At 45.0% G+C, this 13,515-nt stretch overlaps 2 protein-coding genes across 2 annotated transcripts in view; one reads left to right on the top strand and one right to left on the bottom strand.

Moving 5' to 3' along the window:
• TFAP2E (transcription factor AP-2 epsilon) overlaps positions 1 to 2,231 on the top strand; it is a 29,811-nt gene extending 27,580 nt beyond the window's left edge. Inside the window, exon 8 of the mRNA XM_016949057.3 lies at positions 1,034 to 2,231. Coding sequence (XP_016804546.3) covers positions 1,034 to 1,316 — 283 coding nt within the window. The 3' untranslated portion in view covers positions 1,317 to 2,231. The remainder of the gene's footprint in view (positions 1 to 1,033) is intronic.
• A 5,971-nt stretch (positions 2,232 to 8,202) lies between these two features.
• The window catches only part of PSMB2 (proteasome 20S subunit beta 2), a 39,882-nt gene continuing 34,569 nt past the window's right edge, over positions 8,203 to 13,515 (bottom strand). The window contains 2 exon segments of the mRNA NM_001246389.1: positions 8,203 to 9,992; positions 11,856 to 11,905. Of these exon segments, the coding sequence (NP_001233318.1) occupies positions 9,885 to 9,992; positions 11,856 to 11,905 (158 nt within the window). The 3' untranslated portion in view covers positions 8,203 to 9,884.

The following is a 13,515-nucleotide window of genomic DNA, read 5'->3' as shown; positions in this document are numbered from 1 at the left end:
CCAATTGGTAGGCTAAAGTTCAAACTCTTGAGGGCCCCACAGTCTGGCCCACACAAACTCCACCCACTTCTGCCAACGCTGTCCTCACATCCTTGGGTTTGTTTCTGGCTTAGAACATCCAGTCCTCCCACCTAACGCAGTCCTTCAAACTGACAACTCCACCCTCCTGCCTTTGAGGCTTTCCTCAAGTGCCCAAGGCAGAAGAGGAAGCACAGACTCCTGGGACTGCCAAATGGAGAGACCTCTGAGGCTGCTCATACTGTGGCTGGAGAAACCTAGCCAGGACGGGGCTCACCTCGTTCACTTATCAGCTCATTCTTCAAGCACTTTGTGGGTCTCAGTCATGTGTAAGATACTGGCTGGCTTTCATGGTGACACAAAGATGAATGATGAGTGATTCTCTTGCCTGAGCCACACACAGGACACACAAAGGAATGAATAATGAATGGCTGCAAACTAGAGCTAGGTTCAAATCCCAGCTCGGTCACCTTGACAGGTCATCCAACCTGTCCGAAACCAGTTTTCTTGTCCGTATGATGGGGATAATAATAGTATAGACTTGTTATGAAGATTAAGATGATGCAGACAGTGTGGTTGGCACAGCATCCAGCCTTCAATTATATTCACTGCTAGTTATTATTTCCGGCAGATTCTGGATTGTTTCCTGATAGCTTCAAAGACAAAGTTCTGTGAAGCATTGAGTGTTTGGGGTGGGAGAGGGAATCCAGGAAAGTTTCCTATATAAGGTAGTAAGTAGCTGAGCTGCACTTTGAATATGGGCCAGACATCCAAAAAAGAAAGATTACAGGGTGATCGACATGTGCTGTTTATTAGCTGTGTGATACTGGGCTAGTCAAATGACTTCTCTGAACCTTAGTTTCCTTTTCTGTAAAAAACTATGGTCATCATTTGCAGACTGTTGGGAGGGTCAGCAATTGTGTAGCTAATGTCTGTAAAATGCCTAGCATGTAGCAGGTCCTTCTCTGGGCTCAGACTTTTGTCCTTCAACCTCTGACCCTCCTTCTCACACCAGGCAGATCTGCAAGGAGTTTGCAGACTTGATGGCTCAGGACCGCTCACCGCTGGGCAACAGCCGCCCAGCACTCATCCTGGAGCCCGGAGTACAGAGCTGCTTGACACACTTTAGCCTCATCACCCATGGCTTCGGTGGGCCTGCCATCTGTGCTGCCCTCACTGCCTTCCAGAACTACTTGCTGGAGTCACTCAAGGGGCTGGACAAGATGTTTCTAAGCAGTGTGGGCAGTGGGCATGGTGAAACCAAGGCTTCGGAGAAGGATGCCAAGCATCGGAAATAACTGCTTCTCCCACCCCATCCCTAAGGGGCTCCCAGGCCCTGAAATAGGGACTTAGCTCTTGGGGGTGGGCCTGGAAGGACTGAAAGGTGGGATTAGAGTCAGGCCAGAAAGAGAACATTCATCCAGAGATCCCAGAGTTGGGGATCTGGCTTGGAGTAAGGGAGGGTGGCCTCTCTGTGGTGGTGTGTTGGTAAGTTAAGGGCCCAGGTATTTGTCTCATGTGTGCAATTTTCTGACCTTTGATGGTTGAGAAGGGTTTGGACAGAAAATTGACATGAAAAGATCTGGCTCATGGGGCAGAGCCCTTTCCATTAGCGTGGCTGGGTGGCCGTGGGTGCTTCTAGAGGCCAAAGCCTTTGTGTTTTTCACTGGTGGCAGGAGGAAAATTGATAAATCAGAGGTGCTACTGAGGAGTTGGTGCCCCTCATTCCAGAATCTCCTACCCCCAGAAAAGGGGTGCTGGAGGGAGGCCCCAGTGGACTCTTCGTACCCTTCCTACTCTCAGAGAGAAGTGGGCAGGAGGGGTCCTCAAGGAACAAAGAAGATAAAGCACAAATTGCAGAACTTGAATCCAGGCTGCTGCTCATCATAGTCCTGTTACTGTCTGTCCTATTTATTTATGTATGTTGTAATTAAATTTGAAATTTTAAAATGTCCAGTGCAACTTATTTATCCCAATGAGTTGGGGATTCATTTCACTGTTTTCTGGCCATACACTGATATGTCCAGCTGGACCAGGAGGGAGAGGGTGTTTTTGCTGGCAAAGGGCTGTGGGTGGGTTGGGAGGGAAGAAAGGTGTGTCAGGCACCCTGAGGTTGTCACTGGGATCTTGTATTTGTGGTTATTTTGCCCCTGCAGTTGATGTACCTCCCCATGTCCCCATCTCTCATTCTCTTAATAAAGCCTTTCATTGGATATGAAGCCCTCCCTGTCCTTCTTTAGCCCAGGCCTGGATTTGCCTCCTAAGAGGGCAATGTCACTGGGGAGAGGCAGGGCCTGGGAATTGGGCAGGGGGTAGGATTGGAAGGGGCCCCTAAGAGCATGGGAGGGAACTGGGGGCCCTTCTGTGTGAGAGGAGGTACAGATGTTGGTCTATCTGGCATGTCAGTGTGGCTATTAGTTGCTGTGCCTGTGTGTGTGTGTCAAGTGAATACTGTATGTGTATTCCTGTGACTTGGTGGGCTGGTGGGTGCATGTGTCAGTTTGGCTGTTACCATGCCCGTTGGTGGTGGATTTGTTACCATGCCCGTTGGTGGTGGTGTGTAGGTGTCAGTCGGAACGCTGGTGACTGTGTGTGTCTATCAGGCCAACGCTCATCCAACTCTCATCTTGAGGATTACACTCTTCAGTCATCTTTTCTGTCCTGTATCATGTCTCCCTCTCTACGGAATCATTACTGGATCACCCCACAGAGTACAAATGTTCTAGGATCTCTTACCTTACAAAACATAAATCCTTTCCCCATTTATTTCCTTTGCAGTTAAAGTTCTTGAAAGATTGCTACACCTATACCTCTATTTCTTCACCTCCAATTTCCTCTTCAATCTGCTTTTTTCCCGACCAGTCGGCTGAAGTCCACTCAGCATGTTCATCACAGTGTCAAATCTCAAGGCCTTTTTTCTGGATTTAACAGCAGCAGTCAATGGATATGGCTGACTACTTGCTCTTTTCTGCAACTCTGTTTCCTCTGTGGCTCCTAACTTCTGGTTTCCTATGACCTCACTGGTCCCAATTCTGTCTACTTAGCTGGCTACTTCTCTACTTGACCTCTAAATGTTGGCTTTCCTCAGGTCCCTCTCTATACTGTTTCCTTAGATTGGTCTCATTCAATCCCATGTCTTTCAATATCTCAATAGTGCCAATTCCTGAATGTTTATCTTCAGCCCAGGCTGCTGCCTGAACTCCAGACTTGGAGGTACAACTGTCTGCTGGCTTGGCTAGTAGGCATCTCAGAACTCATGTCCAAAATGGAGCACATGACTCAAGTACTCAAATCGTGACCTCTTCCAGACCATCCCACCACAGTAGATGACACCACCTTCTACCCAGTTGCTCAACTCAGAAACTGGGGAGTCCTCTTTGGTTCTTTCTCTATACTCAATCCTTCAGAAAGACCTATGGATTCTGAGTCCATCTTCTTTCTTCTCTGCCAACACCCTAGTTCTCTGGACTGCTATAGTAGTCTCCCAACCGGTCTATTTTCTCTGATACACCTTCAAAGTCAGGTCCAGCAATGATCTAACTTTGCCTGATTCTCCAGCCTCATCTTAAACTACTCTCTTCATCACTCACTTTGCTCCAGCCACATTGGTTTCCTTTCTGTTCCTCAAACTGCCACTTTGTTTTATGCCCCAGGGTCATTGTATTCACTGTTGTTTGCCTGGATTGCTGTCCCCGTGTCTTTTCAAGTATGCTGTCAGGGAGAGATGATGGGGTGCTTTGCAAGTGAAGATGATTGTGCTAGAAACACAGGGTCTAGGCATCATTTCTCAGGATAAGGGTCCAAAGATGTGACTTCTTTTCCCAAGAAGCTGCAATGCCTCAACTACCCATGTGTCCAGTGAAAGCTCTCCAGACACAGTGGGGCCTCCTCTGGGGGCCTGTCCCTCATGCTAAATGCATGGGGACCCTCAATATGTTCTAACCCTGGCCCTGCCACTCACTTGGTGTGCCACTCTAAGCTTCAGGTCCCCTGGTATGTACCCCCCCGCCAGCAGGATGTTAGGTGGTGCTGATACCTCGAGGCAGTATCCAGATGTGGCACTGAAGAATTCTGAATCATGCGGGAGGAAGTTCTGCCTTTCTCCAGCCCCTTTCAATCAGTCCTTCTGAATACATCAAGAAGAAAGTCTCCATTTGGGGCTGGCATGACTTTAACACCTAATATTTGCTTTTCCTCATTTTAACAAAGAGCTCAGTGCCTTCCCCAAGTATCCCTATCTGGGTTATTCAATCCTTTCTGCAGAAAGGAAGAGAAAGGAATGTGGGGGAAGGCTGAAGTATGCTCTGCTTTAACTGAAGCCTAGGGCCTGGCAAGAGACATCCTACCTCTAAAATTATCTTTGACTATGGGAAGTTGAGGGGATTAAATAAGACATACAACACTTCTATATAATGCCTGGAATATAGTAACAAATCAATAAAAGGTTATAAATACCCAGAAGAAATTAGTTTATCAAAAACTTTTCAGGGGCTGGACAACTTTCCCTAAGGAAGGACCATGTAGTCCTCAACAAGTCCTATTTTAGAAACAAGAAAGTTGTAGATCAAAGCAACTTGCCCAAAGTCACTAAGCAAGTGATCACGCATATGTGTGTGATCCGAACCTCCCTTCATTTCCACTGCATCACATGGCCGTCTACAGAAGGGCTCACAGGCCTGACCCCAGCAAGGGGAAGCAGGTCCTCCCAGGCCCTTGTGCCCCAAGGCTCTGCTAAGCCAGCATATGGTCAGGATAGTTAACAGTGCAGAGGAAGCAGTATGGTATGGACACTAAGTGGCCTAAGAAGCTTCTAATGAGGTCTCAGCATTTGATTCTTCCCATTAAGTTGTTTTTCTTTTCCCCACAGCAAAATAAATCACGTTTTAGCCTCTAACTGGGTCTAGCCCTAAGGAAAAGTAGATGATGATTAAAGTTTACACGGGGGCTGGGTGCAGTGGCTCGCGCCTGTAATCTCAGCACTTTGGGAGGCCGAGGCAGACAGATCATTTGAGGTCAGGGGTTCCAAGACCATCCTAGTCAACATGGTGAAACCCTGTCTCTACAAAAATATAAAAATTAGCTGGGTGTGGTGGCACACGCCTGTAATCCCAGCTACTCAGAAGGCTGAGGCAGAAGAATTGCTTGAACCCAGGAGGCAGAAGCTACAGTGAGCCGAGATCGTGCCATTGCACTCCAGCCTGAGTGACAGAGCAAGATTCTGTCTCAAAAAAAATAATTAATTAAATTAAAAATTAAAAATAAAGTATACACAGATTGTTTACATGGCTTCTTTTTTGCAAACAAGTATCTGTGAATTAAACGGAGAGTGTTTAGACTGGGTAAGCATTCCAATTTGGAGTTTAAAGACTTTCCTACTTTCTCTTAAAGGATCATAGTGTTCCAGAATAAATATGAAAAGTGCAGTCTTTGAAAACATTCCCTCCCATGAAGGAAGGTAAGTGAAGGCAAGTTGCAGGTTTCTCCTCCCAAACACACTAACACATAATTCACACACTGGACTAAGCAAGCAGCAGACATTTAGAGAGAATCCAAGAATGCGCCTCTTTCTCTTGCTTGGGCACTGCTGCTGCTTTGGTCAAAAGGCCAAGGGGAGCAGAAGTGAAAGGACTCTGGGCTCCAGGCAGGGCAGACCTAGCAGTTGCTCAGCTAGCAAGACCAAGCTCTTGGGTCACTTCAGTGGCCTCTTCCATCTCTCAAAGGTTTCTGCCTTCCCATACCCTCTCTAGTAGGGCTGAGCTTCCCTACCCTGAGGCAAAACAGCTGCTCTCTTCTCCAGCCTATCCCCCCTCCCACCCCGAGCCTGGGAAGGAATAATTTGTTTTTCTGTGTATTAATCACCTGAAAGCAGATGGGAGCTAATCAGAACTCCATTCTGAACAGTGTTTGGCCAGGAGTGTTAAATAATGGGTACATTCCCAGTGTTTTTTAAACTTCAGGAAATTGATTTAGGACACAGCTGGCATTTTAAAAACTAAAATCCAGCAGAAGAAAACAGAAGTTACCAGAACACACTACATCATGACTCCACACACACATCCCTCTGTAAGAAAAGTTCCACAAAGCAATGCTTACCCTTCTTATAGTAGGTATACATAGGTGTGAAGTCAGGAGTGAATGACGAGGCCATGTAAATTTAGTTGGAACACAGGCTTTATGAGGTGTAAAGGAGGGAAAGGAAAGTGGGGAGTTAGGTTCGGAGAGGATTATGGAATGCCTAGCATGTCAAATCAAAGAATTGGGCTTTATTCTCTTAAGCCATGGAAAACCACCAGAAAGTTTTAAGGGCAGAGAGGAATGGATGGTGAAACTAGTTTTTTAAAATATGGAGAAAGTCCTGGAGAGGGAAGAGATTAAAAGTAGAGTGAAGTTAGGAGGCTGTCTAAGAAACGATAGGGGGTGAACCAGAGTAATGGGGATGGAGATTTATAAAGATTAGGCTGGGTGCAGTGGCTCACATCTGTAATCCCAGTGCTTTGGCAGACCAAGGTGGGAGGATCACTTGAGGCCAAGAGTTCGAGACCAGCCTAGGCAACATGGCGAGACCCTGTCTCTACAAAAAATTTTTACAAAATTAGCTGGGTGCAGTGGTGCACCCCTCTAGTCCCAGCTAGTTGGGAGGCTGGGGTAAGAGGTTCACTTGAGCCCAGGAGTTCAAGTGAACTTACTGCAGTAAGCTACGATCATGCCACTGTACTCCAGCCTAGGTGATGGAGCAAGACCCTGTCTCTGAAAAACAACAATAAAAAATTATAATAAAATTAAAAGATTTAGGATGTAGAAATGCCAGAACTTGGTGGCCATGTAGAGACAGGAGATAAAGAATGGCATAAAAATGATGCCCAGCTAAATGCAATGTTGTATCTTGGATTATATCCTAGAACAGAAGAAAATTAGTGGAAAAACTGGTAAAATCTGAATAAAGCCTGGAGCTTAGTAATACTAATACACCAACCAATGTTGGTTTCTCAGTTTTGACAAATATACCATGGTATATAGAAGATGTTAACATTACAGAAACTGAATAAGGGGTATAAGGACACCGTATTATCTTTGCAACTTTTCTGTAAAACCAAATTTATTCCAAAATAAAACATTTATTAAAAATAAATGATGCCTGGGTTTCTGACTTGGGCACTTGGGAAACCAGGTAGCTCTAATTCTCTAAGACAGAATGTCATAGAGGCGGTTTGGAGAGGGGCAGATGGTAAGGCTCAGCTTTAGACATACTGAGTTCGATGTCCCTAAATCTGGAGGGTGAGCTATCTAGGAATGAGTTGATTTGGAGCTCAGGTAAGAGATCCAGATTGGCAAAAAAACACTGAGAGTCAGGATGGGTTTGCAGGCTTGCCTGAGATTGCCCTGGGGACACTGACATTCAAAGGCAGAGAACCGTATGTCATCCCTGGTGAGGCCTGAATGCAGAATAACAAGTTTACCAATCATTATACACTTACTGAGCACTTACCACATGCCAAGCCCTGAACTAAATGTTTACCTATATTACTTCATGGAATTCTCATATCTACCACATAGAATAGGTGCTATTTCAGTCATTGTACAGATGGGAAAATCATGTAGCAGGATAGTCTGTGCTTTAGTAGCGGCACTCCACTGGGTAGGGCATCAGAATCATCTGTGGGGCTTTTTTTTTTTTTTTTTTTTTTTTGAAACAGAGTCTTGCTCTGTCAGCCAGGCTGGAGTGCAGTGGCATGATCTCGGCTCACTGCAACCTCCCTCTCCCGGGCTCAAGAAATTCTCCTGCCTCAGCCTCCCAAGTAGTTGGGTTTACAGGCGTGTGCCACCACGCCTGGCTAATTGTTATATATTTTTTTAGTAGAGATGGGGTTTCACCATGTTGGCCAGGCTGGTCTTGAACTCCTGACCTCAGGTGATCCGCCCGCCTCGGCAGGCGGCCAAAGTGCTGGGATTACAGGCATGAGCCACCGTGCCCGGCCAACCTGTGGCACTTTTAAAATAGATGCCTTATGCTCAGGAATCTAGCTAAAAGCTCAAACCTATGCATATTCATGGTGGTGTTGGAGGTTGAATCAACTGTAGTGACGTGAATCATCTCTTTTCTCCCATTTACTCAATGATTAGCTTTCTTCTTATGGTATAAGGCATTTATCATTGGCGTATTAAATAGTGTATAAGACACCCAAATCTAATGTTAACCCAATACTTTAATATGAACGTTATGATCAGTAGGTAGTATCTTAGATGATACATTTAATCACAGACAAAACAAAAACCTATCTGTATATGATATTAAGAGGAGCACAGAATTGGATAAAGTAGGGTTTATCTTAGTCGGAGACCAAATGGTTTTGATATGTGGTTCCTAGACCAGCAGCATCAGTAGCAACTGGAAATGTGAGATGAACATTCTGAAACACACATCTGGTCAAGAACCACTGTTTTAATAGCTTTAACCACAAAACATCCACATTGTGCCCTAAATGTATGCTAAGAGTAAAACGGGTAACTGGTTAACTGCCCATGATACATCAATTTAATGGAAAATTATGCAACTGTCAACAAGAATAAGCATATCTATATGTACTGATATAAAACAATCTCTAATATAGTGTTAAGTGAAATAAGCAATATGCAGAACATTAAAAATACTTTTTAGCCGGGCACGGTGGCTCACGCCTGTAATCCCAGCACTGGGAAGCCAAGGCAGGCAGACTGCTTGAGCCCAGGAGTTCAAGACCAACCTGAATGACATGGTGAGACCCTGTCTCTATGAAAAACACAAAAACTAGCTGGGCATTGGTGGTGTGCGCCTGTAATCCTAGCTACTCAGGAGGCTGAGATGGGAGGATCACTTGGGCCCAGGAGGCGGAGGTTGCAGTGAGCCAAGATTACACCACAGCACTCCAGCCTGGGCTAGAGTGAGACCCTGTCTCTAAATAAATAAATCTAAAAAATTTAAAGGGGGCATGTGTCTGTATGTATGTATACTTTACACAGTAACAGAATATCTCTTAAAAAACATAAGAAATTAGTAGCTGAAGTTTCCTCCAGGAAGGGAAGCAGGAAGCAGATGACTGGATTATAGGGATGGAAGAAACATTTTTCCTTCTTTTTTTGAGACGGAGTCTCACTCTGTTGCCAGGCTGGAGTACAGTGGCGCGATCTAGGCTCACTGCAACCTCTGCCTCCCGGGTTCGACCGATTCTCCTGCCTCAGCCTCCCCAGTAGCTGGGACTAGGGGTGCGTGCCACCAAGCCCAGCTAATTTTTGTATTTTTATTAGACACGGGGTTTTACCATGTTGGTCAGGATGGTCTCGCTCTCTTGACCTTGTGATCCGCCCGCCTCGGCCTCCCAAAGTGCTGGGATTACAGGTATGAGCCATCACACCTGGCTCTGGAAGAAATATTTTTCACTACATGTTTTTGTACTGTTTGCATGTTATATTAAGTGCATGTATTATTAATTCAGGTTAATTAATTTAAAAATTTAAGTTTAAGGGCAAAAAGAACCACTACTTTAGAGAGAATGGAGATACTAGCAAGTAAAATATATGAAAGAGCTAGTTGGAAAGGAAGCCAAGCATGGAGTAGAACGTGGGGCCGTCAGCTGCTAAAGGGTACTAAGCATTAATGGAGGGTGGAGCAGGAAGAAAAGTCAGACCTGGCAAAAAGATCATCTTCCCTCCATATCCTTTCTGAGGTAATATTAGGTAAACTGAGACCTGGACCAGAGGGCCCAATTATATCCATAGTCACCTTTATTCTGAATTAACCATTTATCAAGAGTGCACCTGAAAAGAGTAGAAAAAAATAAAGGAGCCCATCAAAAAAAAGTTCCCTGGCAAGTGGGAGGGAGGACATGATGTTAGGAGCCCTGTTTGGGGAAGGAAATGTTATCCAGGTCATGGATGCCATTTTTGTCAATGATTCGAACACTGAAGGTTGGCAGATTCAGGATGAAGCGTTTCTGGAGCTGCAGAGAGACATGGAGGAAATCAGTCAACAAATGATTACTAAGTTCTATGTGCCAGGCTCTGTTCTAGACACTGGGGATACAAGCAAACAAAAATCCCTGCTTTTGTGGAACTGATATTCTACTGGAGGCAGTTGGCAGTAGGGCACTAGTACTCTAGTGGTAGAGGGTACCCAAACAGCAGCTGGAGGATGACTGGGAGGCAGGGAGGCTGAACTGGGAGGTGCAGCTAAGAGCCTGTCTCTGGTCAGTCAGCTGATGAAAGAATGAGACAATCCAGTGTTCTGTTCCCCATAGTCTGTTACCCATCAGTCTGGTAAACACAGACGTCTCTCTTAAAATGTCTCAAGATAATAAGCTAACAAAGAGTGATTGTCCTCAGAACAAAGCAGAGGCCAGGAGCTGTGGCTCAGGCCTGTAATTGGGAGGTTGAGGTGGAAGAGTATCTTGAGCCCAGGAGTTCAAGACCAGCCTAGGTAACACAGCAAGACCCCATCTCTTAAAAATTAAAAAATGAGCTGGGCATGGTGGTGCCTGTCTGTAGTCTCAGCTACTTGGGAGGATCGCTTGAGTTCCAGAAATCCAGGCTGCAGTGAGCTATGATGGTGCCACTGCACTCCACTCCAGCCTGGGCAACAAAGTGAGATCCATCTCTTAAAAAAAAAAAAAAAAAAAGCGGGGGGTGGGGTGGGCACTGTGGACTGAAAACAAAAGGTTTGTGTAAGAAGCAAACTGACATTACTCCCAACGCTCCTGCTCTTATCTTCCTACTCTCTTACTAAACCACGAGGTCAAGTTCATCCTTAAGCCACAGGAACAGTAAAAGAATGAAAAAAACTAATGTGGCTGGTTTTTGACCTCCCCATTCCCCCATTCTCCATCTATACCCAAAGCCTTAGACTCTAAGGAGTAGTATTAGAAAGGGTGTGTTCTGTAATCCTGTCCTCGCAAGCCAAAGTCTACTCTCCCCTTCTGCCCAAAGCTTCCTAGTTGCTTTCTATGGTCCTCCTGAATTCTTAGGGGAGGCTTTTTCTCACAGATTACAAAGACTCGTGCACTATTAAGGGAGCAGGCAGTATGGCAATTACAGGTGGCACAAGAACAGAGCAGGTATAAAGTCTAGGGCAGGGACGGGCATGGTGGCTCATGCCTGTAATCCCAGCACTTTGGGAGGCCGAGGCAGGCGGATCACCTGAGGTCAGGAGTTCAAGACCAGCCTGGCCAACATGGTGAAACCCTGTCTCTACTAAAAATACAAAAAACTAGCCAGGCATGGTGGTGGGCACCTGTAATCCCAGCTACTCAGGAGGCTAAGGCAAGAGAATTGCTTGAACCCAGAGGCGGAGGTTGCAGTGAGCTGAAATCGTGCCACTGCACTCCAGTCTGGGCAACAAAAGCGAAACTCCGTCTCAAATAAAAAAATAAAGTCTAGAGCAGAAGTTCTTCAAGTACAGCCTCAGTTACCACCTGTAGCAAAATCACCTGGGACTGCCAGTTAAAGCAGAGCTTCCCAGTTTGTACCTCAGAACAGTGGACTCAGAATTGAGGGTTGGGGCAGAGATGGCAATCTGTTTAACAGGTTTCCCAGGTGATACTTACACACACTAAAATTTGAGAACCACTGGTTTGGATAAACCAGAAAGAATTAAATTATAAAACTGACATTGAGGAGGTAATCTGTGAGAGAAAAGTGAGCTTGCTATCCACACCAAACTCTATCCCTGGTAGCAACTTCACATCTGGTTAGTGGGTATGTATTACACCTTCTGGCAAAAATCTGAAAAAATATAGCTGAGGAACAGGAACAACACTGGCAAACAGAGAGACAAACATTCCTTTCAGGATCCTATGGGAACTACTCACCTCCTCCAGACATTTCCTAAGGAGTTCCACCGCCCTCTCACGTGAGATAGCTGAAAGAGAACACAGAGACCAAATACTTCCGGTGCTGTCATTATATCCAACTCTCAGAAGCTTTTGATTAAGTTCCAAATCTTAATCAAAGCTGGCTTCTTCAGGTCTCAGTGCCACACAAACGGAAAAGGCAAAAAATGCTTTGCCTTCTAGCCTGCAATCAACTTACTCCACATACAGCTGGGGGGGCCCCAGACCCAGTGCTCCAGCAGCTACAAGCCATTGCAACTTGATTTGCTACAGTGAAGGGTAAGCATGAAGGAATTCTGCCTCCCCTGGCCAGGGCCCACCTCTGAAGAAGTCCAGCAGCCTGTCTCTCTTTCTCATAACCCACCCCTTTCACTCCCCCTTAGTCCAGGGTTTGAATCAATTCCATCTGCCCCAGTCAGCTGCAAATCAGGGAAAGAGACGACAGGGTCAGAATTTCAGCCTTGTTTTCCCAGCTGGGTCTCTGTTTAACAATGGGAAGAGAATTCATAGGATGGGTTTGAGACTTTCCCCAAATAGGAGCCAAAGGAACTGTCTGTGGGCGTGGCAAACTGGGACGACATGTTATGCACTCAGGCTTCAGGGGTGGCTAGTAGTTATTTTGGTGGGCGAATCAGCTGTATTACTGACAGATGCCAAATCAAGAAAGTCACTGGGAGGCCAGGCTAATTCTTTTCAGGATGTGGCCTGGAGCTCTAGTGTGGCTAAGGTTGAGCGAGAGGGCAGCACCAAAAAAGAATGAACATGCCAGATTCTTACGATACTGACAGTGAAGAATGGAATGTAAGGAGAGAAGTGGTTATCTATAGATGTGCTTCATCTATAGTCTGTAAAAGCTAAGAATTCAAAGTACCCACTGCCCACAGAGGCTAAAGTCGAGGTTAGGACTGGGGTCAGAAGATGGAACTTAGCACAAAAGCATCCCTGTGTCTAGGAAGCACTTAGGCAAGAGGAGGAAATAGAGTACCCCAATTGGAAAGCAGGAAGTCAAATGTCCCTATTTGCAGATGACATGATCTTCTATATAGAAAAACCTAAAGACCCCACCAGAAAACTCTCACATCTGATAAATGAATTCCATAAAGTTGCAGGATACAAAATTAATATACAAAAATCAGTATTTCTATACACAAACTAGCTGAAAAAGAAATCAAGAAGGCAATCCCATTTACAATAGACACAAAAATCAAAGAAAATAAAATACCTAGGAATAAATTTAACCAAGGAGATGAAAGACCTCTATAACGAAAACTATAAAACACTGATGAAATAAGCTGAAGAGGATACAAACGAATGGAAATACATCTCATGCTCATGGATCAGAAGAATTAATATTATGAAGATGACAACACTACCCAAAGAAATTTATATATTCAATGCAATCCCTATCAGAATGCCAATGACATGCCTCACAGAATTATGGAAAAAAATCCTAAGATTTGTAAGGAACCACAAAAGACTCTGAATAGCTAAAGCAATCCTGAACAAAAAGAACAAATCTGGTAGTTGATACCACTACCAGACTTCAAAATATATCACAAAGTTGTAGTAACCAAAACAGTATGCTACTGGCATAAAAATAGACACATAGACCAATTAAACAGAATAGAGAAATTAAGAA

Source organism: Pan troglodytes, chromosome 1 (genome assembly GCF_028858775.2).
Source record: "Pan troglodytes isolate AG18354 chromosome 1, NHGRI_mPanTro3-v2.0_pri, whole genome shotgun sequence".
Taxonomy (NCBI): Eukaryota; Metazoa; Chordata; class Mammalia; order Primates; family Hominidae; genus Pan; species Pan troglodytes.
The sequence above is the reverse complement of the archived record's forward strand: the minus strand, read 5'-3'. Positions and strand labels throughout refer to the sequence as shown.